Source organism: Aythya marila (genome assembly GCF_965140915.1).
Source record: "Aythya marila genome assembly, chromosome: 2".
NCBI lineage: Eukaryota > Metazoa > Chordata > Aves > Anseriformes > Anatidae > Aythya > Aythya marila.
The window spans coordinates 64,320,076-64,347,505 of NC_139043.1; the positions used below are offsets into that span (position 1 = coordinate 64,320,076).

The 27,430-nt window shown below is 42.5% G+C and overlaps 1 protein-coding gene across 6 annotated transcripts in view; it reads left to right on the plus strand.

Annotated features, from left to right (window-relative positions):
- Window positions 1-27,430, plus strand: part of GFOD1 (Gfo/Idh/MocA-like oxidoreductase domain containing 1) — a 74,437-nt gene that overhangs the window by 43,509 nt on the left and 3,498 nt on the right. For 3 of the 6 annotated variants that reach the window (XM_082755219.1, XM_082755221.1, XM_082755220.1), the window contains exon 2: window positions 17,882-26,452. In XM_082755219.1, coding sequence (XP_082611345.1) covers window positions 17,882-18,801 — 920 coding nt within the window. In that variant the 3' untranslated portion in view covers window positions 18,802-26,452. Of the gene's footprint in view, window positions 1-15,608; window positions 15,676-17,881; window positions 26,453-27,430 lie in introns of those variants that run through there. The other 3 variants (XR_014317059.1, XR_014317060.1, XM_082755222.1) reach the window with 2 other exon arrangements.

The window sequence follows — 27,430 nt, forward strand, 5'->3', positions numbered from 1 at the left end:
TAGACTTAGGGGGGTCTGTTTTGTTGAGAACAGACAACACAATTTTTTCCCAAAGGATAGCCCAAGTGGATGTGACTCAGGAGGGAACCATCCAAATTTCTGTGAAGCCCAGCTTCTTTTCAGCATCGTAGAGCCAACTGAAACCTACTCTATTGTAAAAGCATTGGCATCAGCTCATGCATGTGCCTTGTTCACCCTCAAATATTGTAGTGCTAAATATAATTGTATTAAAGGGAAGCCACACCTATAACAGTAAAGACCTGTCCAAGCTAGAGAGATTTGCATTGGTGTGATGACATCCTACAGAAATGGAAAACTCTGTTAAATGGGTTGCTTTGGTGCAAAATGGAGCTTGCATCAGGAAGCCTGTCACAGCATGTTGCCAAATTTTATGTCCTGCTGTGTCTCAATGACAAATACTAGATGCACAGTTTAGAGAAAAGCATTTTTGAAACTAAATATATTTACAGCGGACAAAAACTCTCTTAAGGAATCTGTATATCCAGTGAGCACGCAGCATGCATGCAGTCATTTGGCAGTAGGTACGAAATCCCTAAAGGTCAAGCAGCCTGTTGTCTCTAGTCCTTGCTCCAGCCCCTGCTCACCACCAGGCCCCTGCCGCAGGATATATCTCTGTTCAGATCCATGAGGTCAAGTTTCTTCCAAGGTAGCAGTGCAAACAATGCGAGCAGCACTCAGTAAACAGATAACGTGGTGCAAAGGTACTCTGGCTGTATTTTCTTGTGGGAAGTGCTCATCCATCTACCATGTCTGACCTTGCATTCTCTGATCTGTTCTTCCATCATCTTTAAGAAGATGGAGACCTATGAGCAGATATTTCTCCAATGAATGGGAGGGAAGAAACACATCTTGTTTAGTGTTGACATGCCCTTGGAAGGTAAGGACACCTTTAGTAAAATAGCTCAGCTGGTCCATATCCTGGAAAACTGCCTTGGACTTGTTTGGGTGCTTCCCTTGATTCTGCTAGCGTGTAATGCCTTGGGGGCAAAGCCAGCTCTCGTAATGTCCCTGGCAGGAAATGTAGATGTTTGCAGGGGCAATGCAGTGTTTGGTAGGAGATGCTGACTGCTGCAATCAACCCTCCCCCGCTTCGCTGCATGCTGCTGCTTAAACACCCTAGCTCCTCACATGCTGCTTTTGCATGAAGCTTTCCTAATGAAAACTCAAGTAGCTGTTCTGGCACCTACCTCATGGTGCACTGAGTCACTAGGGTGAGCTTTTGCCTGCAGTGAGTTGCTTACAGAGAAATCAGCCTGTCCTGCATTTGGCATTCTGCTTCTGGTTAGGTGGGGTAAATATTAACTCTCAGCTGGAAGTGGAAGCAGAAGAGGTATGTTGCAAGTAAATCTTCTGCACCCTGTGCCTGGCTCTCCAAACATGTACATGTGACATCTGCCATGGCACAGGAAGGCGGAGGCTGCTCTGATGAACTGGTGGTCTCTGCATGGCTATAACCACAGCCTGGTGGTGCTTCCACTACATTTTTAGGGAGTTTTGGTAATTTCCCATAGAGAGGTGCTTTTCAGCAGCAGCGTAACTGATAATTTTGGATTTCTGTCGCAACTCTTAATTCCTTGCGACTCGTGCTAGTCCCTTCTGTAGTACATCACCTGTATTTACAGAGTTGTAACTATGCTTTTCTGCCTGCAGCAGGGCTCTAGAGAGGGAGAAAAGAAAGTACATGGTGATAAGAAGTGTTATTTTGTAAAAGGAATAAGTGGAGTGGACCTTTTTTTTTTTGGCCAGCTTTTTTTTTGGCAAGCTTTCTCGTAAGGTGGCTCAGGTATTATGAACCTTAAACTGTGCCCTCCATCTGCAGTGATCTGGCTCCCAGGTGTTAAAAAACGAATTGAAATGATTAGACATTCTCTTTAAAAATGCTGTGTTTTTAGTTTCTTTGGTAAAGTAGTATCACATTTCAAGCTTTTCTCCACAATCACAAAGTTTGGTTTTGAAACCAATTTATAAAATAAATATTTGAGATGTGCAGATTTTGCTTCTTTTCGAGAAGAGTAGAAATGATGGCAGGCTTGTGAGACTGGGTAGGATGGCACGATGCCTTCAGGTGTGGGAAGGTTACTAGGGAAGGAAGAGGTTAGATATGATTGCTGCTTTTGCCACTTTCACGCAATCTGTACTGGAATGAATCATCAAACATCTTGATTGCTCTTTCCTCTGTTTTATGATGGAGGGATGGTACCTGCTGAGCTTTGCGGAGTGCTTTGAAATCTGTGGGCGAGCTGTGGTCCATAACTGACCCAGGATTGCTTTCAATAGTACTATAGTTGCTTGTTGGTTGTTACTTTTCCTGCAAAGGAACAAATCCAACTCCAAATTTTTCTGCAGCAGGTGCAGGTACAAGCTTACAGTTAAGGTAGACATTGATGATGGCACTGAGAGGTGAAAAAGCTCAGTTATTGAGTGTCCTAGAGAGCCTTCTGTTTGATATATGTGGACTCCCAGTTCAAGGGTAAATAGGCTGGGCTCAGAAGGGAAAAATGAAGGGTTGGTTTTATTAAATTTCTCCCATTCCTAAGCAAACAAGGAATTTGGAATCAGCTCAACACAGAGCCTGAGTGGAACCCTCGTGTCACAGGCCACAGAGGGGGTCCTTTCTGATAGCTGAGCTGCTTGTGCTCTTCGTCTGCAGTTCTTAGCAAACCTCTTGTCCAAATCCACCCACATGCAGTCACGTTTCGGTTTCTAACTGGAAACTTCATCCAAATGGAAGGACATCGCAAATAATACAAGCTTCCCAAGGAGCGTCTTGTCTGACCTGCATGTAAACCAGTCCTAGTGTAGGATGTGGGATAGGATGTTTTACATACAGAGTTACTGTGGTACAGCTTCTGATATAGCTGGTCTTACTGGTGTAAAGATGACGTATAGCAGTGAGCCAAACCACTATAAAAGACATTTTAACAGTAAAACCATATGTATGCTTGGAGGTGGGGATGGTACAGTTTTTTAATGCATCATTATAGAATAATAACAGAGTGTTTGTTGATACAGCCTAAAAAAATGAAGAAACCTTGGCTAGTTTTTAGTCTGTAGTGACTGACATCTCTTTGGGTTATTAAAACCTTGGACTGTATTAAATGATCTTAAAGATACAAGCATATTATTGTGAAGCCACTTGAAATATTCCACAATATGGCTGCAGAGCTATGCAAATTGGAGTCATTTCCATTTGACATATGTACTGTAATTATTGAAAGCCTTTTTCCAAATTTATTTTGTCTGCTGTAGTTAATTTACAATCTCCTTTTAACATTGTCAGTTATAATTATTTGCCAAGAGCAAATCCATGCTAACAAAAATCTAGTTTTCTCTAGCTTGCAGCTTTTCTTTTGATTTCATAATGAGGTACTGCTAATCAGAGGAACCAGTGCTGGCCTTTGAGTACCCAACAGGGCAGAAAAACATTGCAGTCAGAAAAAGAAATGCAATTAATTAGCCTAAGCTGCTTTCTAGCATCCCAACCCTGGGCATCCTGGTCATAGTGAGTTTCCTGTGTGAAAAGATCAGTCAGAGTTAACATCTCAGTAGGACTAATAGAGATAACTGTGTATGCCCTGAAACTTCTCCTTGTGAGCCCCTGTTCATTCTTTTGTAGGGGCTACAGCTAGAAAATGACATTTATTTGGGGAAAATGATATTAGGTTGAAAATCTAAGGCTGTTTTGCATGGGAATTTGAGCCAAACTGACAAGATCTGTGACTAAAAAATACAATAGTTGAATGGGTTTAGGCTTCTAGATGGATACTGCTGGTTCAGAATAAAAGGTATTCTTACTCACTTGAAAATGAATTGTCCTTCCTGCCCTTTTTTTCCTTGAAGATCAGTGGTATGCAGGTTCTGAAAGGAAGTGTCAGTGCAAGTGCTTTCTAAGCACTATTGACCTACTTTACAGGTGTTTCATTTTTCATCAAGTCAGATATGTACTTACCAGAGTATAGCTGGGTACAAACTTCATTTCTTTCACCTACCATGGCACAGGCTACGATGTACAGGAGAGCTCATCCCCATAAGTTTTTACCCCTGGACTATTGCTTCAAACTCTCATGGGGCTTTAGAGGGATGAGGTCAGAATGACTACATCACGACAAGGTTGCATACAGCCCTGCAATCTGAACATTAGTTCTTCCATAGCAGAAAGTCTGTCTGAAGGCGACACAGCAAGAGGACCTGCCTGCGCTGACCCTTCGTTCTGGTGTGGGTATTCAGCACCTATATGGTAAAACAAAGCCTGTTGTTAATAAGGGTTTGTTTTCCACCGTGTGTTTGTGGAGCACCTAGGGTTTCCTACGATATAAGTACATCAAAAGCAGGTGATGAGGATGATGGCCAGATTGATGATGAAGAACACCTTAAGCTGGACTACCAAAATTGGCTGGATCCAACCTGCTGAACACAACAGAGAAATGTTCCAGCATTGACTTGTTTTCAGCAGATTTACAGCAGTGGGAACTCTTTCCCGCTCTCCATTAGAGCAAACAGTGAAAAAAACTAGTGAATTATGCTTTGAGCTGCTACTGTAGCATAGCTGTGTCTTGTCCAGCACACACTTAGCCAGCAGGAGCATGAATGACATTTTCCAAGAAACCCTTTTGGGAGGATTAGCCTGCAGACTTACTGCAGATAGGGCAATCTGGAATCCAGGCAGGTTGAACCTGATGAGTTGCTGCTCTTTCAGTCAGCTGTTTGGGCTGTGGCCGAGTCCTCTTGGGTAAGCTCTGCAGCCTGGGAAGTAATTAATCAAGCATCCGTCTTTCTTACGGAGCCAGGGCTGGAGCCAGGGAAGCAGGATGTCAGCGTCTCATGTATTTAGAATTGCTGATTCACTTTGATCCATCCCTGCTTCTGCTTGTCAGAACGGGTGCTGTTTAACAGTGCTTAGTTACCTCTGGCAGGAATATCTTAACCAAAACTACGCCCCTATTCTAAGGCCACTGTCTTGGGAGGGAGAGAGACTTTTAGTTTATTTAGAAGTTTTTTAAAACCTGATAACTTAATTATGAAATAGCTTTGGCTGAAAAGCTGATGCAGATGCAGTTAGTTTAAACCACAGGTTGCCTGTAATCTCTTGTTGTTGTTCCATTGATCGTGTTGCTTGAAGAGCCAAATAAATGGACAGAATGACTGCTTTAATTAATGGGATTAGAGCTGAGGTAAATCTGACACAAAGCTTGGTAAGGCCTGGTGCTAACTCCACTGGAAAAGTAAGCAAAATTCTCACTAACTTCAAAACAGAAGTAGGCCTGGAATGGCTTTGGTAGAACAGCGTTTGTCAACATCAACTTCTGTGAACGTGTCTTTTGGCTTGACAGCATCCTAACAGAGAGATTTTGTTACGGTTAATGTTTTAATTAAACTACTTCAGTTTGCTTATGTGGGCTAAGCTAACTTATTTTCTTCATCTGTGAGTTCTGTAGTCCTGATCCTTGTGGTCTCCTTTCCTTGGCAAGAAGTAGAAACCACCACCGGTCTGACCCAGATCACTTAGACTGTGAAACAAAAATGAGAAGCCCCAAAGAATCAAGCTATGATCTCATCAATAAATAGTTTAGGCAGACTTTGGTGACATTCTGGAAAATGCTGTCTCACATCCAGAGTGGTGTGTTGCACTTTTGTGATCTCCCAGATCCCAGTCATACCAGAAGCAAGGACAGATACCAAATGCACCCTTCAGCCCCTTGGGTGAAGTTGGGAAGCTGGTCCAGCTATCTGGATGCCTTTTGCTTCCCAGCTTTTGTCTTCCCTCTGCTGCAGACTTTCTTGAGAGCAGCAGTCGTGCCAGCCTCTCCAGTCCCGATGCTAATGGCACTCAGCGAGCAGAGAGGGGAACTGCTGGCTTGATGAGTGAGAAGCAAATGGTTCTCCTCCATAAGACACATTGTGCAACCTGGCACTCCCATCCCTGCATAAATAAGATTGCTCCAGAAGATCTGGTTCCACTGCTAGGCACAGGCTGATGGGCTCTAGGAATATGTGGCCAATAATTGTAAACTGGCATTTTCAGTTTCTGCTGTTTTATACTACGTATGCTCACTGAACAGAAGAAATGGCACTGCACAGCTCCACCTGGCATATATATCTGTATGAAGTGTAAAATGTGTAATTGAATGTGTAAAGAATTCTGCTTCCCATTCCTTTCTCTGCACGTGTGTCTGTGTCTGTCCATGCATATATACCGAAGGCAGAAGTGTGGAGGGAGTGCAGTTTGCCAATGTGTCTAGCCAAGATAGCCCATCCCATTCTGTAGTTGGGTAGTTTGGTGCCTGGAGGCAACATATTATTTACGAAAGCGAGTAATGATTTTAGAATTTATCATAACCAGTCAAATCAGAAAATTAGGTCAAATGCATGCTCCGTTCACCTAGCGCTGCAGGACTGACACATGTTTGATTTGCTTCAGCATAGAGATCCTTCAAACTTCACTGTGCAAGAAGTAGAAATACTCCAGCTAAAAATACTGGAGAGAAATAAGGATAGGAAAAATGTTCTGGGTTTCATAGGTAGCAAAGCTCATGCTTCCTATTAAATCAAGAATCATACTAGGAACTGCAATGCATCTCACACAGCATCACTGAATGCTTAGTGGAGAAAAACCATACAAAGTGCAGGGAGGGTGCAGGGGGATGCTGTGCTGCATGGCGATGCCATGTGAGATACAGATGGGTCGGACGCTCCGACTTGTTGGGTTTTTTAAAACTTGGATTTCCTGACACATTATCATCACCTGGCTGATGAGATGTAGTTTTTCAGTGTTCTTAAAGCCTCCCAAATCCTGTAAAAACTGCCAAAATAATGGCTGCATTAATTACGTGCAGACATGAGTCTGTTGTTTCTCTTTTGTCAGTTTCTCATTTAGTACTGATTACAACTTGCTACTTTTAATGGGGGTAGAAAGGGTAGGCAAGAGAAACATAAAGAAAATTAACTCTAATTATCAGCCATAAATTTATCTGACTCAGTAAGCATAAACAATTTTGTGATGGAAAAGAAAGCTGAAAGAAATTTCAGCTGAAATTTGAACTGCCTGATTTTCTAATCCTACCAAAGCCTTTACAACAGCTGGGCATTTAGCTGTTGTCAGGTAATGCAGAAAGAAACGTATTTAAAGACAGATAACAATGCCTCATGAGAATAACAATCGAGCATGGGCTGTGATTGCCCTGTGATTTCATTTCCATGGTAGAGAAGGGTGTTACAATATGCTGGACTGATGGCATACATTTTGTCCTAGAAGGTGAATAGAGGAATTTAGAGTAATTGGAACAAGTAAAGGACCAAATACAGAGATTTTCACTGAGTTTTTTATTTAGACAATTAAAATCCCATAGACATTAATGAGTGTTTGCTTGAATAAGGTCTAAGTAGAATGGTTTTCCTTTCTCAGTTTATCTCAGTATGTAGGGGAGTCTTTTTTTTTCCCCTCTCTTGTGTAAAGAAGTTCTCAAAAGGGATATGAGTACTCAGCAGTTTTGGTGGGGGTTTGGATGCATAAAAATTGAGCAGAAATTTAGGAAAGCCAGCACAGTTTGTCCCATATACTTTTTCCCAAGTGCACATGAGAGCACAGAAAGCATGTAAGGAGGGCTCAGGGAGTGTAAGTCTGAGCATGTTTCAGGTACCTGAATGGGTAATCTCTAGCTGGGAGCATTTCCTTGCGGTGTGCAACTAGTTAGTTTTTCAGGGTGTATTTATAACTTCTCTAGATTTTCTAGCAGTTAAATTTTGGTATAGAGTTAAAAATATATGGAGTGCTTCATTTATTTCTGTCTCCTTTGCTGTTATTTGCATAAATGCCTGCAGAGAAGTGATCAGAATGACAGGCTGGGTGGGTTGTGAACCAAGTGTTAAACTCCCATTTCTAAATGTTAGGAATGACCTGGAGGCTTTTGCTTTGCCGTGCCAAGTGTGCTGGCATACATAGTAACGCCAGGCTTGGTTGGTTTCCTTGCTCTCAGGTACACTGCCTATGGATTCAGTGATGCACATGCTTTATACTCCCAAATCAAAGGCTGTAGTTGAAAAGTCCATAACTAGCCACGTTAACAGCAATCAAAATTATTGTGGACTTACTAGAAAACTTAGATTCATGCCAGTGCAGTGTCACAATCACATGGTCTGCGGAGGGGAGGTCACATATCTGTACTGTGCTTGTACAACATCAATCCCTAAACAACCCATTTCTGTTTCCAAGAGCCTTGAGTACTGCTACAGCAGCATTTGTACCTACAGCAACATATGCAGAGACATAGCCCTAATCCATATGCTAATTGCTACCTCTGTGCAAATGAAGGATGGTACTGGCATTAATACATGATGAAGACTGATACCATCATTATGATCTTCTCTCATCCTGGTTCTGCTTAGATGGCACTCATTTTCCTGAAGGCATCCTTACAATCTGTTGGGGCCAGCAGGTATATTTGCTCAGCTGAGGCACCGTGCACACGCACACCTTTCCTCAGCTACCTACAAAGATCCCAGCATCTCTTTTTTTATTCCAAGGAAAAACAGTCGCCTCTCTTTCTTCCCTTTTCCTAGGATTGTTTTGCAGACCACTGACCCTGTTGATATCATTTCTGCAAACCCACAGCTCGTGAACCTTTTTACTTGTTAAGACTGTTTGCAGCTGTAGTGCTGTTCATGTGGGAGCTCTGTTCATGTGGGCTGTGCATTCCTCCTTTGCTGGGTGACACCTAAGCTGTTGGCTGAGATGCCAGCCATGTGTCATTAGCAGCAGCAACTGCTCCATTTCTGCAAGGTTTTCCTTTTTACCATGCGTCCACTTGAGTGGACTTTGGTTTAACCTATGGTTGCAGCGCAGCCAAGGCAGTCACAAGCAGTTTTTCTCTGTTTATTTGAATACACAGGTTTTAGTCTTTGCAGCAGTTGTGTGGAAAAGAGGTTATAGCAGTGAGGATAAACCCAGAGCCTGAAACCTGGAATCACAGTGTGATGCACCAGGACCAGAAGGAGAGGTGTGAACAGAGACCCTGTCTCTGGTGCTGGTGTGCACAGGTCGGACATGTATAAACATTATACACGTTTACCGTATATAATCTTTCACTCCACAGTTGTGGAGTGCATCTCATCCCAGTCGACTCTGATATATAACAGTGCAAGTGCATCATAACATTTTGATGCAAAGGAAGAGATTCAGGGTTTGTAAATGCTGCAGAAGCAATTGGTTTGCTATGTCCAAAAGAGCTGTTGCTTGTCAGTGGCAAGGTGTATTACTCCATGTGCCTTCGCAGCCTGTTTCACTTGCAAAGTAAAATACGTTCCTTAATTTGCTGTTATTTTACCTCACACTTAGCACAGACAAGGAATGCACACATGCCCTGTTAATACGAATCAGTTCATGAGCTATGACTCGTGCTGTAGCAACTTGACTCTTTTGCAGCAGCTATACATATCTGTGATTAACAAAGATCATCTTAGCCAATGTTAGAGCTGTGACTAATGGCAGTCTTAGGCATTCATCATCCAGATTTATCTCCTCGTCAAAAGTTTTATTAAATAAGGTTTCCTCAAAGAGACAATGTCTTGCATCAATTTTCCCCTGGCAGATCTATTGATTGAAATAAATGCTTTTTTTTCTGAGCCATTTAAGGAACTGGGTGACAGATTGTGTACTGAATATGATAAATACAACCATTGTTATTACTGTCACTGTAATTTTTACTGTATCACAATATAGACAGCGGCTGCATCTAATAGGAGCAGAGACACCTATATTAGTAAGAAAAAATCCTTGTCCTGTGTGAAAAGGTGTTTGAATTACCTGTGTAGTAACCATGCTTGATTGTTTTCATGAGGAGGCCTAGAACGCACTCCTCATTATAAAGGCAGATCAGCAATCTAGTAGTTTCTCCACTGCTCCCGGTAGAAATGTACATACCCACATTTATTTATACCATTTTCTGAGGGATTCAAAAGCTTTTTATTGCTTTACAGTATGTGATTCATTCATCCCCACATTTAATACATCAGAAACGAGTATCAGCCCCATAGAACAACCAGTCCCAGTATTGTATTCCCCTAAGTCTGATGCACATGTTGGACAATAGTTTAACTAACACATGTATCAGCATTTTAATGTTGATAGCTTTTCAGTCATCATCCCTTCCTTCTGTCCAGGAGGGTTCTTGTTTTCTCTGCAATCTCCTCCTTCCTGCTCTGCTGTTATTTTTTCTGCAGAAAAGATGCTACCAGGACTGTCATGAGCATTGCACCAAAGGAGAGCCGTTTAGGATGCACCGCAGATGACTGGGAATGTTGCTGATACTACTTGGGCATGCTGCATGCCTGGAATGACCGGATCTCCTCTGCGCTGATGGCTGCAGCCTCTCCCATCCCCTTCCAGCATCCTTCTTTCCACCTTGTAGCATCCTTCCTTCTGTTCCCATTCCTGCTTGAATCTGCTGCATCACCTGCAGCCCATCTGGACTGACTCCAGAAACTTCCAACAGGGGCCAAAGCATCCTTATAGCCAGCGTCTGCAGCTCAGTGGGGAAACAGCACTGGCACTGGGCAGTTTGCAGATTTGTATTTAAGAGGGAGTAACACTCACCTAGTAGCATTGCAGTGGTTGAAGAGCACATCAGAAAGTCATGTTTGATCAGTGCTAATGTAGTAGTTTATGGTTTAGTTTGCATGTAACACATTAAACTGACTTCATGATTACTGTATCTCAGAGACTGAAGAGCCTGCCCAGATATCAAAACTTAAAGTAAATGAGAAGTGGCTGCACAAGCCACAGCTTCCAAGCTCTGTGTTTGCATGCAGTTTCTGAGAGGCAATCTGAATGTTGTGTGTCTCTCTGGTACACCTGTGCTAGAAATACAGGCTGGTATTGAACTGGTTTGTTCTGGCCTCAGATGAAAGGGAGCATGGTTCTGAGGCTGTACTGAAGACAGGTCTGTAACAGCAAAAATAACCTGCTCTCATCTGCTTTCAGCTCTGGGGGCAGCAGTTCAGGGCAGTTGCAGCTCAGGTCATTTCCCCTGTCTGCTGGGTGTCTTGGGCTGTGATGGATTTGGGAGGGAAAGAGAATTTTTTCACTAACAACCCCCTGCTTTTATTACGAGTCTTCAAGTATGAAGGATTTTTGAGGTCCTGGCTAAATTACAGCCATCAAATGCTGTATTTGCGCATTTGAAAGAAAAGAATAGAAGGAAGGGTTTAAATAGCTGTGAGGATTTCTGGAGTCATTATCTAGGGAAAAATCAATTCTGTATGTTTTTGTATGTAGGTACATGCCAGAATTTATTTTAATTTTTATGCAAGATAGAAACGGAAGGGCGTTTTCTGAGTATCTAAGGGGGCTGCAGTAGCACAGTACACTAGCATGATTAGAATTGTAAACAGATCTCTGTCTTGTGTGGGAATATGCAAAATACACAGCTCTACTGACGCTCAGCTTGTATCAAACATCAATTTGATGTTTGTGCAGGCTCCATGCACTGGCTCCCGGTGCCTTATCTGGCTTCTGAGATGGTTGACGACATGTGTACATTTGTGCAGAAGAGCAAATTGCTGTAAATCAACAATTTGAATGAGTAGTGACTTTTGATTTAAGTCATTGGTTTTGACAATGATTTTTGATGTTTTCCTAAGGAAAGGTCTTTCATCAATACGGCCAAAACCACTGATTTAGAGCAAAGTAGAGCATTTTAACTAAATTTTCTACTTCTTGTTTGCTAAGTTGGGCACATTTATAAAAGCAGCTGTGTATCTCAGCTTAATTAGTCAATAGTATAGCGCTGGAAAAATGTAAATGAGTTATTCCTCATTCATGTGTTAGGTAATACTGTTTTGTATTTGCAAACCATGTTAAAGTGCATTGGAATTGAAACTGTGATCTGATTACAGCTAGTAATAAGTGCACTAATAATATAACACATATCACTGCACTGTGTCTTATAAGCTGTGAACAGAACTGAGTGCCAGAAGTGATTTTCCCTCTAATTCTGCATAGGAGCTGAAGGCAACAGCATCTATAATGGGCAAGATCCGTGAAGAAAAATGTTCCCATATTTATTTATTGAAATCATATCAGTAGTTTGTAGTAATAATAATGTGGATTGTCACTATTTAGAATGCAATTTTGAATAAGCTTTTTAAAAACAAATGAACAAAAACATTTTAAAGAAGATGCTATAATCTGATATAAATGCTTAAAATCCTCCATTTGAAATAAGCTGGTAAGCATGCCCTTCCACAACTCCTCTATTCGCTGAAACTCTCAGACTATTTATTCCTTGAGTGTTAACAGCTCTCCTTTAGCTTTATAAATGTATTTTTGTGATGTCTAATTTAGCTTAGGCCAGCAAGACCTTGTTTTCCCCTTTATCTCTCAGTCCCACCCCAACAAAGAGCAATAGGTAGTGACTACTAACTGATGAATCTTTCTGGTGTCGGTGAGGGTTTTGATTATATGCCCAGACTCCAAATGAAGTCCTTTTTGATTTTCTTGTGAATAGGAGGAAGAAAAAATATCGTACTGGGGCCTCATGTCCTGGGCCGAAGAGATAGAGAATTAGTCTTGCTCCAGTCAGTGGTGGACTCTTTAATTATTATTTTCCTGTGGAAATAGGGCTGGCCTTATTTGAAACAATCAGAGCAGCGGGGAAACAAGCTGACACTGCAGATTGCAAATCTGGGGAAGTCTGCGCCTCACAGAAGCACTGTATGCCCCCCAGGTCCTGTGCCCAGGAGCTCTGCTCATTCCTAGGCTCTGTAGCATGGGGACATGATAGGGACAAAGCAACTTGGGCTGCTGGCAGCTGAGGGGTTAGAGCCTTCTGTGAAATGAGGAATTGCAGACCCCAGGCATTTCAAAATCTGGATTTAAATTTCTGATCTAACTCCTTACTCTTCCCTGTACTTGCATAGAAAAAAAAAATCAACTGCTGCTGCCCTGACCTGTATCTACTTGCCACTCACTTTTGGCTGTTTGGCTTTCAAAATTATCTCCACATCACAAGGGCTTCCTTTTTTTCTGAAGTGAAGGCTGAAGTTTGCAAATAATCACATGACTTCCTGACAAAAATTACTTTTGTGAGGTGGGTGACAAACTGTTAGATAATTGATAAAATCTGACTTTTCAGCCTAAGATGCTAGATAAATCTTCACTCAAAACAATGGTAGCAGCAATGATAACATAGAAAATTTTATTCTTGTTCTTCAGCTGCTTCTAGCGAACTGGTTGGATACACACGCCTTCAGAAATCACTGTTCTTAAATAATATTCTTAAAATACATGCAGATTGGTGTATAAGTTGTTGAGGTTTTATTTAGAAGATCAAGGATAGTCAAGGTGGGCCATTCAGACCTTAGCCTTCCTTATGAGACACTGAGAAGAGAGAAAATACTGATGTTAGTAGTGGTTTTGTTGTGCGGACCTACTCTGGAAACTTTAGCTCATTTTAAAAAGGAACCAAGCAGTTGTCAGACCTATAAGCCAAATTCTCTTGCGTCATTTTGTTCAAACTCACATCCTTCCACATTTTTAAGGACTGTGAGAGCACATTGTACCGAAGTCATTGGCTTTGTGATCTGGTCTCTCTCATGGATGGACCAGATCCCTTTTTCCTCTTTTGCTGCTGGAGGGTCTCAGAGGAGCAGAACTGTTGGGGCGAATATAGTTCCCACCTCATGGCCCCCTGACATGTGGGCACGTGTGGCTCACTGGCACCACATTGTGGAGCCTGTTATCATATCATCACAGAATGACTCAGGTTGGAAGGGACCTTAAAGACCACCCAGTTCCAACCCCCTGCCATGATCAGGATGCCACCTACTAGATCAGGTTGCCCAGGGCCTCATCTACATCTTGAACACCTCCTTCTTCCCAAGCTTGTCCAGGTCCCTTTGGATGGCTTCCGTTCCTCCTGTTGTATCAACTGTACCACTCGGCTTGGTGTCGTCTCCAAACTATTTGAGGGTGCGCTCGACCCATTGCCTATGTCATCAATAAAGATCAGATAATGCAGATTCGTTGCATTTCTGGCTGTCTGTGCCTGGAGCACTAGGGGATGGAGAGCGTCTGAGGCTGATAACCTACATGGCAGCTGTGCATGGACTTCAGAGAGTCAACCTGCACTCCTGGGAATTTTTCTAGGAGACACGTTCCCCACATTCCCCAGCGGCAGCTTTGGTCTCAGGAGTGCTGGGCACAGGGGTGAGCTCTCCCCTGTTTGGTGCCACATCAGAGAAGTCCCACGTCACATTAACCACCTGGCTAGCACTGCGCTGTCTCTTTTTGAAGGATGGCCAAGCAGAGAGACTGAGATGAAGGGTATGCAGAGCGCTCAACAAGAATAACAGTAAATAAGTAAATTAGGTTGTTTTTCTTCTTCAGTTAGCCTAAGAACTCGAGAAATCAACTCGGGAGTTTCCTGATAGAGAACTGTCACATCTCAGACTGTATTTCTTGATGCATAGGGAAGGGAAGTGTATCATTTCATGCAATGAGCTGTATTTGACTCTATTGCTTATCACCATGGATAAATATATTGTGCTTTCTTGCTGAAACAAGCAGACTGCACATCCCTGCTCTTACGTAACTCTGTCAGCTGTAGTGTGATTGTCAAAGACGTGTGAAATGGCAAAACACATTTACAGAATGACAGGGGGTAACAATTGCACCTCTCTTAGGAAGTCGTGGCCAGGATTATACCCCAACCCTAGGCCAGGAGAATGGGAGTGGATGTTGTGTCTAGGCCAATTGCACAAGAACGCTCCTTCAGAACCTGCAGGCAGAATCACACATCTGCACCAGGCTGTCAGCATTAAGAAAGGTGATTTTTGTTTCACACTGCTCTCTAGTCTGCATGTGTCTGCTTTAGAGTGGCTCAAAGGGAAAAGGTGCCTCTTCTGCTTTTGTGAAGGGAGCACAGAGAGGAGAGCAAAAAATGATGGCAATTTGATCATCCTGTTTCTTAGTCTAGTTGCATAAACACACCAGACTATTCCTGTAAATTAAATTAAGCAAATCTTTCATCTTCTCTCCATGTTTCAAGAAAGCTAATGTGTCTGCTTTCAGATTTGCAGCTACAGAGAAGACAAAGATTTGTAGTGTGTACACGCTCAAGTGCCGAACAGCTTCATGCTGGAAGAGCCTTACACAAGCTTTAATGGAGTATAAAAGCTTTCTGGGCACCAAGCAAAAATCTGCTTAAATCCTTGACAGGGATGAGAGTGCAGCGTGTATTATCAGCATATGCACAGGTTCTAGGAACATTTGCATTTTGGATTTGCTGTAATTAACAGGTTTCAACCTTTTCAAAAAGGTTGAAATGGTGAAAGGAGTAAATACAGAACTCCGCATTTTCCCTGTCTCCATATTGAGGGCTCTTCCCTTTTCTTTGCATGTGTGCCTGACTTACATTGATCCTAACAGCAATTTTTCTTGAATATAAGGAAAGTGAAATCCCCTAAGCTTCTCTTTCATATTTATAATCATAATTTGGTACTTAGATTATGACAGCCCCAAGTGTTCCCTGCCAGTCAAGGACCAAGCCCCCACTGTGCATGATATTGAGAACACTGCAAAAAGTTGTCCCCAGTCTCCAGTGCCCAGTGAAAGGACATCCTTTTCCTCACATACACGTGTAGAGCTGCATATCTTGAGAGGTGAGTGCCTGCATAGACCCCAGCTGAGATTTGAGAGACATCTCTGAGGCATTATGATACAAGCTGTGCTGGAGCAGAAAGTTGAATGCGTGGCTCAGCGGTCAGATCATGCTGTAGGGTGTGGGAGTTCTTTGGGCACAAGTAGCTGTTTCAGGAAGATTTGACTGCCTAAGATTTCTCTTATTTTGATAACTAATTTGCCAGACTAAAATCTCTCTGCAAAGAGTATTAGTGATCTGTATCCTGGCATACCTGGAGCTATCAGGGGAATATAGGGCGGGTGGATGAATGCAGTCTCTGATATCAAAGACATGCAGAAAAATATTATTCAGGAGCAGGAAAAAGAGTGCTGTAAGATTGAAAATATCAACTCAGTCGCCAATAGTAGTCTGTAAAGATGAGAAAGAAAAGTGAGAAAGGAAGACCATGGCCATTGAGTAGAGGATTCCTATCTAGTGTGGGAGGAAAGTGAGTATCTTTGTACAGATCTGATTATGTAGATAGTAAATAGAAGCAAGATGAAGGAAGATTTTTCCCTTTTTGTCTGTTACTAGATGTGAGTGCCACTTCAGTGGTCAAAGCCCTCAGTCCAGTTTCAGCTACTCAAATAGCAGCAGACAAAGACTGGGAATTAGGCAGTGTGGATAAGCTGGTTATTGAATGTTTGGACTGTGACCCTCTTCTTCGTGCAGTCAGGGCTTTAAATATTCATATAAGCAGGCTCAGACAGATCTTTGCCATCTGTCTGTATTTATTTGACTTCATCCAGACAGCTCCAAAACATGAAAAACTTTATCCTCATAACATCTATTTAAAGAAAATGGAATTTCTCCTCTGTCTTAAGAGACAAAGAATCAAAACACAAAGAGATTTAGTGATTTACGAGATTTATTAATCTGGACTCCAGCAGACAGGATCTAAATTCAGCCCTTCTAAATGCCAGGCACAGCTATAACCCCAGGTTCCCAAGGCAGAGATCATATTTAATGCTGTAGGGTGTTGTATGGCTCACATAATATTGCTCATTAAGCAAAAAAAAAAAAAAAGATATATGTATGCAAGTATAAAGGCAAGTGGAGACTTCAAAACTTGTCTTTTTCTTTTATGCCATGTCAAAAGCCTTAAATAAAGTACAGGCCTTATATAAAGTCACTGCTCATTTACGCTGGTGACAGATGCCCCTGGTCCGATGCCTCTGGTCAATTAATGCTGAACCTGGGAAGACGCAAAGTAACTAGTCCTTGGTCACATCCCGTGTTGCTCTCCACAAGCTAGTTACTACTATAATGCTTCAGCTGTGACTTTGCTTCTCTGTCACTATGTGTGTGTATGGGTACAGAATGGAAGTATTTGACAAAGAAAAATCAACAATAAAACCATTATTCAGGCATCTCAACCTGTACTGCATTCAGCTGCACACCTTGATGGTCAGATAAAACAGGATCACTGTGCAAGCTTCAGTAAACACTGTGCACATATGGGCAGTTCTGTGAGGGAACAGATTGTCACAGCTACATTTGACCTGTTTTGAAGCAATTGTGTCTCTCCCGTGGCACCGTGGATGCAATGATGACATTTTAGCAGAACTCCTTCAAAAAAATGCCTGCCATTGTCAGAATAGCACAGCATTTTTTAAGAAGAAAGTTTTAGATTTTAAATCATGCAACAAGTCCAGTCTGAATGGAAAGGATGACAGAGCAAGACCATTGAGAAGACCAGCTCAGACTTTTTAGTGTACCTACATTAAATTACTGTGGACGTGGGGTTGTGTGGCTCGTATGCTTCAGGGTTTTGAATGTGAAGCTCAGATTCAGCTCCTGGAAGCACTCCCTATAGGCAGGATATCACAGAAGAGACATCTGTGAGATGACAGAGTTGAGGGATTTAGTTTTGTGCCAGCTCCCAGAAGGTGGCAAATGTGCAGTAGTAGTCCACTGTATCTTAGCTTACTTTCTTATCTGTCCAGACCCTTGTTTTCATGCTATTTTTAGGCAGGAGTGCATTTTAAGAACTGAAAGGAATGCATTTTCACTGTGGTGCTAAAGAAACTGTTAAATGTGTGCCAGAGGGAATCTTTGTGCCTTTAGCACAATATTGAAGTATTTTTATTTCGAGGATCTTTCTCCTTGACTTAGTCTTTAAGAGTAGCTGCGATGCTCTGAGTTATATATTTTTGTTGTTGACTTCTTTTGTAAATGTTTTTCAGGCATTGGAAAAAATGTCATCTGTGACCGAACGGCAACTCCCCTGGATGCCTTTAGGATGATGACTGCGGCTCATTATTACCCAAAGCTCATGAGCATTATGGGGAACGTCTTGCGCTTCCTGCCCGCCTTCGTGAAAATGAAGCAGCTGATCCAGGAGGGTTATGTGGGGGAGCTGCTGGTGTGCGAGGTGCAGGTTCACAGTGGAAGCCTGCTGGGCAAAAAGTACAACTGGAGCTGTGATGACCTGATGGGAGGCGGAGGTTTGCACTCAGTTGGCACCTACATTATCGATCTCCTGACCTTCCTCACCAGCCAGAAGGCCGTGAAGGTGCACGGCTTGCTCAAGACCTTCGTGAAGCAGACAGACCACATCAAGGGGATACGGCAGATCACCAGTGATGACTTCTGTACGTTTCAGATGGTTCTGGAGGGTGGCGTGTGCTGCACGGTGACGCTCAACTTCAATGTCCCTGGGGAGTTCAAACAAGACATCATTGTGGTGGGTTCGGCAGGCCGGCTGATTGTAATAGGCACTGATCTCTATGGACAGAGCAACAGCTCTCCTCAACGGGAGCTCCTGCTGAAGGACTCCACGCCGGTCAGCAATTCCTTACTTCCAGAGAAAGCATTCAGCGACATCCCATCCCCGTACCTCCGAGGCACCATTAAGATGGTCCAAGCTGTCCGGCAGGCATTTGAGGACCAGGACGACAGGAGGACCTGGGACGGGAGGCCTCTCACAATGGCCGCCACCTTTGACGACTGTCTTTATGCCCTGTGTGTGGTGGACACCATTAAAAAGTCAAACCAGCTGGGGGAGTGGCAGAACATTTCGATCATGACCGAGGAGCCAGAACTGAGCCCGGCGTACTTAATCAGTGAAGCCATGCGGAAGAGCAGGATGTCTCTGTACTGCTAGCTCCACTCAGCTCCTAGGAGAGGATAGGAACCAGACAGCTCTTAAAGGAAATGGTAACTCAGCCCTTGTGAAGGGCTTGGGCATCTTGCAAACAGCAGAGGATATGGGGGGAGGAAGTACAGTGTTTGGATCAACTAAGCCCGTTGGTGGTGAAATACCAAAGTGGTAAGAAAGCAATGCCCAAAATGGATAGGAGAGTTAAGAGCTGACATAACTGTTTTAATAACAGTATTAGCTGGCTGATTGGAAAGATAAATCATGGACTCATCTCCTGCTTGCAGGTGCTTCAGGTTATCCAATTGTGTTTACTGTGAAAGGTTGGGAAGGTCCTTTAAGATTTTCCTGACGTACCAGAGGGCTGTGAAGGTACTGTCATGTCATCAAATTTTCTGTAGTGTTTGACATGAATGATTCCTAACATGACAGCTGACACCACCATGCTGTACTACTGCACCTCTAACACACAGAGTAACAGGACTTGGTGTGAAAGTGTCGGGTGGTATAGAAAATCTTGGCAGCTCACTTTTCATACAGCTTTTTAGGAGCTTCTATGTGTTGGTTTAATTAGTTGTTTTGTCATTTCTTTTAAAGCACAATTAAGTAGAAAAATACGTGGCTTTTACAAAGCAGCCCTCAACCACAGTGCGTATGCCGTGGTGTTAAGGAAGTGAGGGCCTTCTGTGAGCTCACATTAAGCTGCAGCATTAGCTGTACAGATTTGCTGATGAAAATGGGTTGTGCAAAACCTTCATGAATGTCAGGTGGCATGAAACAGTAGTGCTGGTGGGGTTTATTATACAGCTGAACTCAGGCTAGTCTTATGAAGGTTTACACTCAATTTCCTGTGTCTGGGACTCACTTTTGAGTGAATTCATCTCGCATTTCGGTTTTAGGTGGAAAACAAAAAAACGGAAATCCAACAGAAAACCATTTGATGCTTAGACAGTTCTTTTAAACCTTTGTGAGCTCTCACTTGAGACGTTTACACCAACAATTAATTTCACATAGCTCAATCCAGAAGGTTTCCTGCTCACCAAGTGGTGTGTGTGAGTCAAAAAAAAAGGGGGGGGAGAAGATTTCCTGTCATTTCCAGGGAAACTTAAGACCCTCACTTCTCTACCTGCTTAAAGTAGCTAGCTATTGGTACTGTAGTAATTGTTCCCTGTCGTCAGTGCAGGGGTGGACAAACTTTAGATATGTTTGTCCTGTCCTTTTAAATGTTTTAGATTGCAGTCATGAAAGAATATATTCTTTCAGTTCTTACAAGAATATAGTGAAAGGCACATGTATTATCCCAGTAAATGGGGATACTGCTGTTCTGCACAAAGCTGCTCCTGTGCTTATGTGTGTACAGCACTAAGTCTTTAGATAGGAAAGAAGTAGAAAAAGCATATAGCATTAAATCATTTTAAAATTGATGAAAACCTTTTCAGTTTGTATTTTTTATTTTTGTTAATTTTGTCTAGGGAAAAGAGGAAAACATTTGGATTATTAACAATTATTAACAATTTGGTAAATTAAAAGAAAATACGACTCTCTTTCTCAAGGCCATTAGATTACTGTTGCCATTTTAGGTTAGAAAGAGAACAATCAGAATAATTTAGATTTTTTTAAAAAAGCACTAACAGTTTTAGTATTTTTAGGAGCACTAAGGGCTTCTGAAGAGCTCCTTCAAATGACTTCCTCTGATTGCTGTATCCTCCTGCCTGTCCTGTTCCCACTTTTAGTGCTGCAAATTAGGAAACTTGAATCCCACCCCAAAATTACTAGTGTGTGCTTAATTTTTAAAGGGTGTGTATGTGTGACTTTTCATTAAATACTCCCTGAAGTGTAAGGATGTGACTTAAGAAGAAATGACGCGATACAAAAAAAACCACAACCAAACAGAGAATTGCTTCTACCCAGATTGTTCTGCCAGTTCTAGCATTTGTCTCTGGGGCACACCGCTTCTGCTGAGGCCTCGGGCAAGCTTTCATCGTTCCTTCTTGGAAGCAGCTCTTGACAAGTTTGGATGTTTTTCCTAGAACTGATTTCTCTGAGAATTCCTGTAGTAGTGTCTGTGCCAACTAGAATTTCCCAATTGTAATTGTCATGGTATACCATGCTGCACAGTTCTAGCTCTTAAAAATGCACAAAAAAAATACAGGAAATCAAATTCGATAAAGAAATCCTCTCTCCTGAAAAATTGAATTAGCCCCAAAGGGGTCAAGGGAGATTTTTATATTGTAAGGCACAAGCCCTTTATTGAAAATGCTGGCAATTTCAAATCATGAATGTAAGCCCGGTGGATAAGTAAACATATGTCTAGTTAAATATCATCCCAAACTGGAACTAAACATGGACCAAAATGTTAGTGAATCTTGCTGCTTAGTGCTTTGGCCATTGTGCTGGAATTGCTGCTCATGTCTTTGCACCTTGTTTTGGTTCACAAATGTGGACAGCTTTTCCTATCTGCATTTTATTTGTTTCCATGTCTTTCTGGGTTTTGTGATGCCAGCTGGAAGAAGATATGCTGGAATCAGACAGCCCCTCTGCAGTGAACCCAGGCAAAATGCAGAGAATAGGGATAGTACTACTGAGCTTGACCTTTCTGTCCTGGATCCAAAGCTTTAGGTGACACACATTATCCATCCCCTCTGCAGACTTACCAGTGCAGATATTGCTGCTTAGCAGAAATAAAATCTAATGCTTTGCTATCTAATTTAATGCCATCTGATGCTGGTATTAGTACCGGCTTACCGAATCCTGTACAGCTCCCTTGGTGAACACAGTGCTGCTCCCAGGATGAGCAGGGGCAGGGTGGGACCTCCTCTTCTGCCAGCAGCATAGATGTTAGGCTAGATTTAGGTGAACTTGTTACTTCGCTGGGACGGCAGCAGTAACAGCATACATTCAGGATTGTATGACATTTTTTCCATTCTCAAGGAGGTGAAGGTGCTATAGTGTCACTTGTAAATACACTAAACTTCCACCTGGCTAAGAGGAGCAAGGACTTGGTTTATTTGAAGAACAGGTATTACTATTCTAAAAATAAATGTTACTTTACAGTCTGGGATCTTTCTTGGCAGTATGAAACCCTCTGCTCTTTTGGTACAGTTGAAAGTACATTGAATTGCCCTAAGCAGCCTCTGGAGTTCACGCTGGGTTTAAGGATTTGAGCAGGAGTTAGAAGAGGTGTACTTGATTGAACTCAAGCGGTACCACACCAGGGAGCATATGTTTGGAATTGCACTTTTAATGCTGTTCTTTAATGCTGTGCCACAAGATTTGAGATGAACACTGCTAGAATTGGTGCAGGCCTAATAGCCAAACTGAGGCTACTGCTGGAATTTACAGTAGCCCCCAAGCAAGCATGTTCATACAGTAGATGAGATATGTTCATTAATCTTTCCTAGGGCTCCTGTAGAGAGGCTCTTTCCTTTGCCATTTACCTGTGCCCGTTGTATACTGAACATTATGGTTTGTTGCCAAAGACAAAAAGAACCAAAGGGGAGAGCCTGGGTGAAGTGCTCTGCTGCTCTGCAGGGATTTCTTCCAGTACTGGGATAGTCAGGTGAGAGACGATGTCCTATTTTTAGTGGGAATTGTATGGGCTCCACAGCAGGGGAAGGGCAGCCCTTCCCTGTGTCCCTGTGCAGCAGCAGGGGAGAGCTGAAGCCCTTCCAGGTGCAACAGGGAGAATGGTAGTTGCAGCGGCGAGTGGAAGGAAGGTGTGCCTGCAGCCTGGTACCTCCGTGCCCATGCCAAAGGGGAAAATGGTGGTGCAGAGGGTGAGATCTGCTCTGCCTGAGGGTGAGAGCAGCAGCCTTGCTCCACCTCTGTGTCAGGGAGCCCCGGGAGGGGCCCTGCCCTTGACGAAGCAGCATCTGTTCTGTGCTCCTGGTAGATGCACGCACACCCTTAGTGCTGACCTCGTTCAAGTTCCATGTGGAGATGAAGAACTCTGCAAGAGCTTTAGGACTTCCTATTTCTAATATCTTGCATGTTTTAAATTAGTAGTATTTTAGCTGTGTAGATACAAAATACTGAGTAGAGATGATAGGTCCTTACCCATGCAGCATATAAGGCAGAGAATCAGGGCTTGCATAGACAAATTTAGGCTCAGGATGGACTGCTGCAGAGTTCATCCTTTGCTTTGGCTGAAAGCATGAGAAATTCCTGCCCAGCCAACACAGGGCAATCAGAGGCACTCTCCACTTTGTTCTTAGTGTTTCCTTCTTTTGGATAGCTTTTGAATCACAGTGACTGTATGAGTTAACAGCCGTCCTGGAAGTTCAGCCATTCAAAAAAGGAGGCTTTTCTGCTCTGTTTGGTCACAGCACAAAGACAGTTCAATTCTGTGTTACCTTGTTCATTTCTGTGTCCATACGAAGGGGAAAAGACCCAGACAATTGAAAATGACTACCAAAAAAAAGCAGATTTTATTTCATGGGTAAAGATAAACATAGTATTGTGTCCTCACAGAGATCCAGAAATTGCTGATGACAATTTCTTGTTGCTGAGAAATTTTAGATTTGACTTTTATCTATTACCTTCAGTGTAAAGTATCACAAATTACAGTCTCTTCACTGTTAAGTTCTGTATTTACGGTGGTTTAAAAGCATCCAGTAGATTTTGGGCTTTGTGCAAATACCCAACGCATTGGCCTGATGCTCCAGTGACCTAGTGAAGTACCTTTAAGTACATATGAAACTCAACACTGGACTCTTTGACCTCTGTAGTGCTCTCGGGGTATTTAGGACTAGTTGTGAAATGTCAGGATTATTCAGGACAGCAGTTTCTTGTTGAAGTTTTTACTTGTGGGGAGCAAAGCTTGTAAATTTTAGAGATGATGTATGAATGAATAATAATTGGCAGTCATTTCTGTTTCTAAATTTCCTCTCTCTTGAGCTGCTGGTGAAGTCTGACCAATAAAAACAATTTCCCCTTAACAATAACTGCCCACTTCCATTTGCTCATGAAAAGAAATTTTCAGTAGACAGGACTATACCTTATGCTGCATTCATGATCCTTTGTCATAACCTCATGACTTACTGAGCGTATGAAGCCAGAGCCCAGGCAAGTAATAGCTTTTTTAAATCTGCCAAACAAAGAAATGGGGTTGGCAAGTGAAGGGTATCAGCTTAGGTCAAACTGAAATAGCTTCCATTCATCATTTTCAGTTAAATGAGTAAACAAAATCGCTGTAGTCAACCCAAAATTGAACACAAAATGTGTTTGTAGGTGGTCTTTTTTTATATTTTTTATTTTGGGATTAAGTTCCATTTTTAAAGATCACTGTTTTGAAATGAAGTTTTAAAAAAATCCATTTTACTATGTTTTGGCATGTGTGAAATTAACCATTTGGAGTTGCAGGTTTTTAAAATTGTTTTAAGTTCACACTTCAAAAAATCCCATCCACGTTCAGCTGCCCTTGGACAGGTTTGGCTCTGAACCTGCAGTCTTGCGGTGTCATGCAGTGACCCCATTCCAGCATCTGAATTTGGCCATCTGGGTTTCATTTGTGTCTTCTTGTGGCAGAGGGGAAACTGGTTCATTACATGGTGTTAGCTGTAGATAATCAAAACACTTTTTGCAGCAGTGCCAGCCATCGTCTTTAAAAGCACTTAAATCTATTAACGTGTTTACTGTGGTCATTTATGACCTTGCAGCCATGTGCTACCATCCATTACTCCCTTTTCCTTTTACACCATCCGTCAGGCTTGCTTGCCTCCCTCTTCTTTCCTTCTACTGCAAGTCACGAGGCGGGTCTCTCTTGTTTCCCACTAGGTTTACTCTCAGTCTGTGTTACACATGGCATACAGGGTGCTTGACTTGAAGTAACTCCTAATACAAACTCAGTAAAGATGTCAGCAGCGCAAACCACTCAAGTACATGTACATGGCATACCTGATGCCCAGCTAGGGCAGGAATCAAAGCTCCCTGCTCTGCCGTGCTTCACAAATTACACTCACTGTTTCTGTCTGTACTGGTTTTCTTTGATTTGATTTTGAAAATGGGAGTATGTTCAGTTTGTTGCTGTGTCAATATTAAGTATATATTTATTGTTTTTCAGACATACATACATATATATAAATACTATATATATAAAATGTCAACGCATGGACATATGTACAGTAGATATTTTAAAGAGCTATTTATCAAGAAAAATAAGTGTTAAAAGTAAACAGAGTTTATATTTTATATATTATGTAGATAGGAAAAAAAAAGTGTTTAAATTATAGTAGGACTTTTGGGGGCGGGGGGTGGGGTTGGAGAAGCGGACAAGGACTGGTTCTAGCATTTTAAATAGCCAAACTACTTTGTACGGAAGCTGCCTGCTGTGCCTCTCAGCTGCAATATCTGTTTGTTTCTTCTTCTGGAAGATGATGTGCATTGTTACTTTTACATTGCTTGGGGAATGTAGTTAGTTTATTCTCAGCCAACTGGTATGTGCTGCTTAAAACATGGTTTTCTGGTGTTCCGCATATTTGCATTGATGGATTAAAAGGATCTTAACTGGCAAATAAAGACATAAAAGGATGTGATCCGAACTGCCTGTCGTTTTTCCCCACAATTGTATTGGTAGTAACCATCACTTTCACCAGCTTTCTAAGTTGAGCGCATCTGAGAAAAAACAGTCTTTGTGTTTGGGGGTGGGGGCTGTGGTGTAAGGAAAGAGGGGAGACAGAATTAGCACGGAGCTATTTGAAGGCATAATGCTACAGCAAGGCCTGAACTAATGCCTGCTACGTGATATGCCCTGGGGAGACAGCCCGTTTTATTGCCAAAGGGTGCGTCAAAGGCAGCGCATCCAGGGGCATAGCAAAATGGGGGCGTAGTACACCCCTAAAGAGCACAGCCTGGACATCCTTTCAGGGCCCTTCTTACCTCCCCATGGGTGTCCTGGGATGCTTTTGCCTTTCTCATACTCGGCTGCCTCCAGTGTCTTCCCCACGCCTACCCAGCCCTCACTCCCATCCCTGCTAAGGAGCTTTTAACTCCAGCCCCTCTGATGCTGGATAAAACCTCACTGAGTACAAAGCAGAAGATCATAAGAAGCAGTGGGAAGGATTCATTGCCTTTATGACTGACTGTTAAAAGGCCACAACATCCCCTGTGCTGCTTTTTCTATTTTACAGCAGAGTGTGCAGAAAGACATCGAGTTCTGCTTGTGCCAGAGCTCACTCATTACCCAGGCACCGGGACAGTACAGCGAGTCTGGGGCATCAAACTGTGAATGGGGGGGAAACCACAACCACTTACAATGCACCCCCACACCCCGAGATCACACGATCTTATGATTAGTATATATTTTTATATATATATATGTTTTATGTATATGAAAATAGAGTGGGTATAGCATTTACTTCAACCCAGAAATGCAGCTTGTTTGCAATATTTACTACTACCATAGCATCTATAATATTTTTAAAATGCACCAATGTTTATATACACATAAAATGCGCTTTTATCAGTTTTTATACAGATTGTTCTCTTAGACTGAAGAGGAGGAGAGCACGAGGCCAAAGAAGAATTGGTGCCCAGAAAGACTGAGCATAACCTTGCTCAGTCAGGCTTCCAGACCAGCGTCTCCAACTGATAAATTAGCCACTGAAATAAAACAGGGCCAAATTTTATGGCATATTCTTTCAAATCAACTTCATAGTAACATCAGGCCTACTTCCATTTCAAAAGCTAAAACAAAAATATTTGGAAAACAGCACCTAGGGGAACAATTCCTATGAAAGAAAATGTCAGAGATACAGTGGGATTATTAGTACCTAGTTCCAGCACACATAGTACTTAACTACATAGGTAAGTGCAAATGTGACAGCAGATATAAAAATACCACACTAATGAGGCTATAGAAACGCTAAGGTAAACATTTTCAAATGTGGGTCAGTATAGTGAGACATGTATGTGTAGATTTATGAACCCAGGTAAGAGTTCTGCTATTAAACGTAAGTAAAATGTGAAAATGTACGTGGGGAGGGAAACCTCTTGCCATTTTCCATAGCTTTTGTGAACTCAGGCTTCCACAGTCCCACCAGCTTCTGCTGTTTTCTGGAGCCCCTGCTGATTAGCAGCTCTGCGGTAAGAACAATGGGTGGCTTGTAGCCATAAGGATTAATCAGGCAAATGTTAAATGCATTGCATTGTTCTCTTCGGGAACGAAAAATGTGCTGTGGCAGGGATTATTAAAAAGTATTGTTGTGCCAAAGACAAGCAGCACTGAACACCTTCAAGACTGATTGCTGTCAGGTGGTGGGAAGCCGTGAAGCTCTCTGTAATGCTGTGCTGCTGCTGCGATACCAGCATTTCAGTGTGGACGTAAAGGATGGGCAGGACAACAGGGCCTTCTCTGCCCCATGTAATACTCCAGACTGGCTCCAACGGAGGATGGATAGCATGGCTGTGCCTCCTGCAGCCTGTCCTGAGGCTGATGTCTGGGGGAATGGCTGCCACAGCCCAGCAGCACCCACAACACCTCCTGTTTGGGCTGCTCAGGCCCACGTGCCTGTGCTGATCACTGCTGCTGCCATCAAGCTCAGCGTGGAAGGAGGAAATCTCCATCACACAGCCCCAGCAGGAGGCCCACTCATACTGGCTAATGCTCATCACCTACATATTTTTTTTTTTTTTTTTT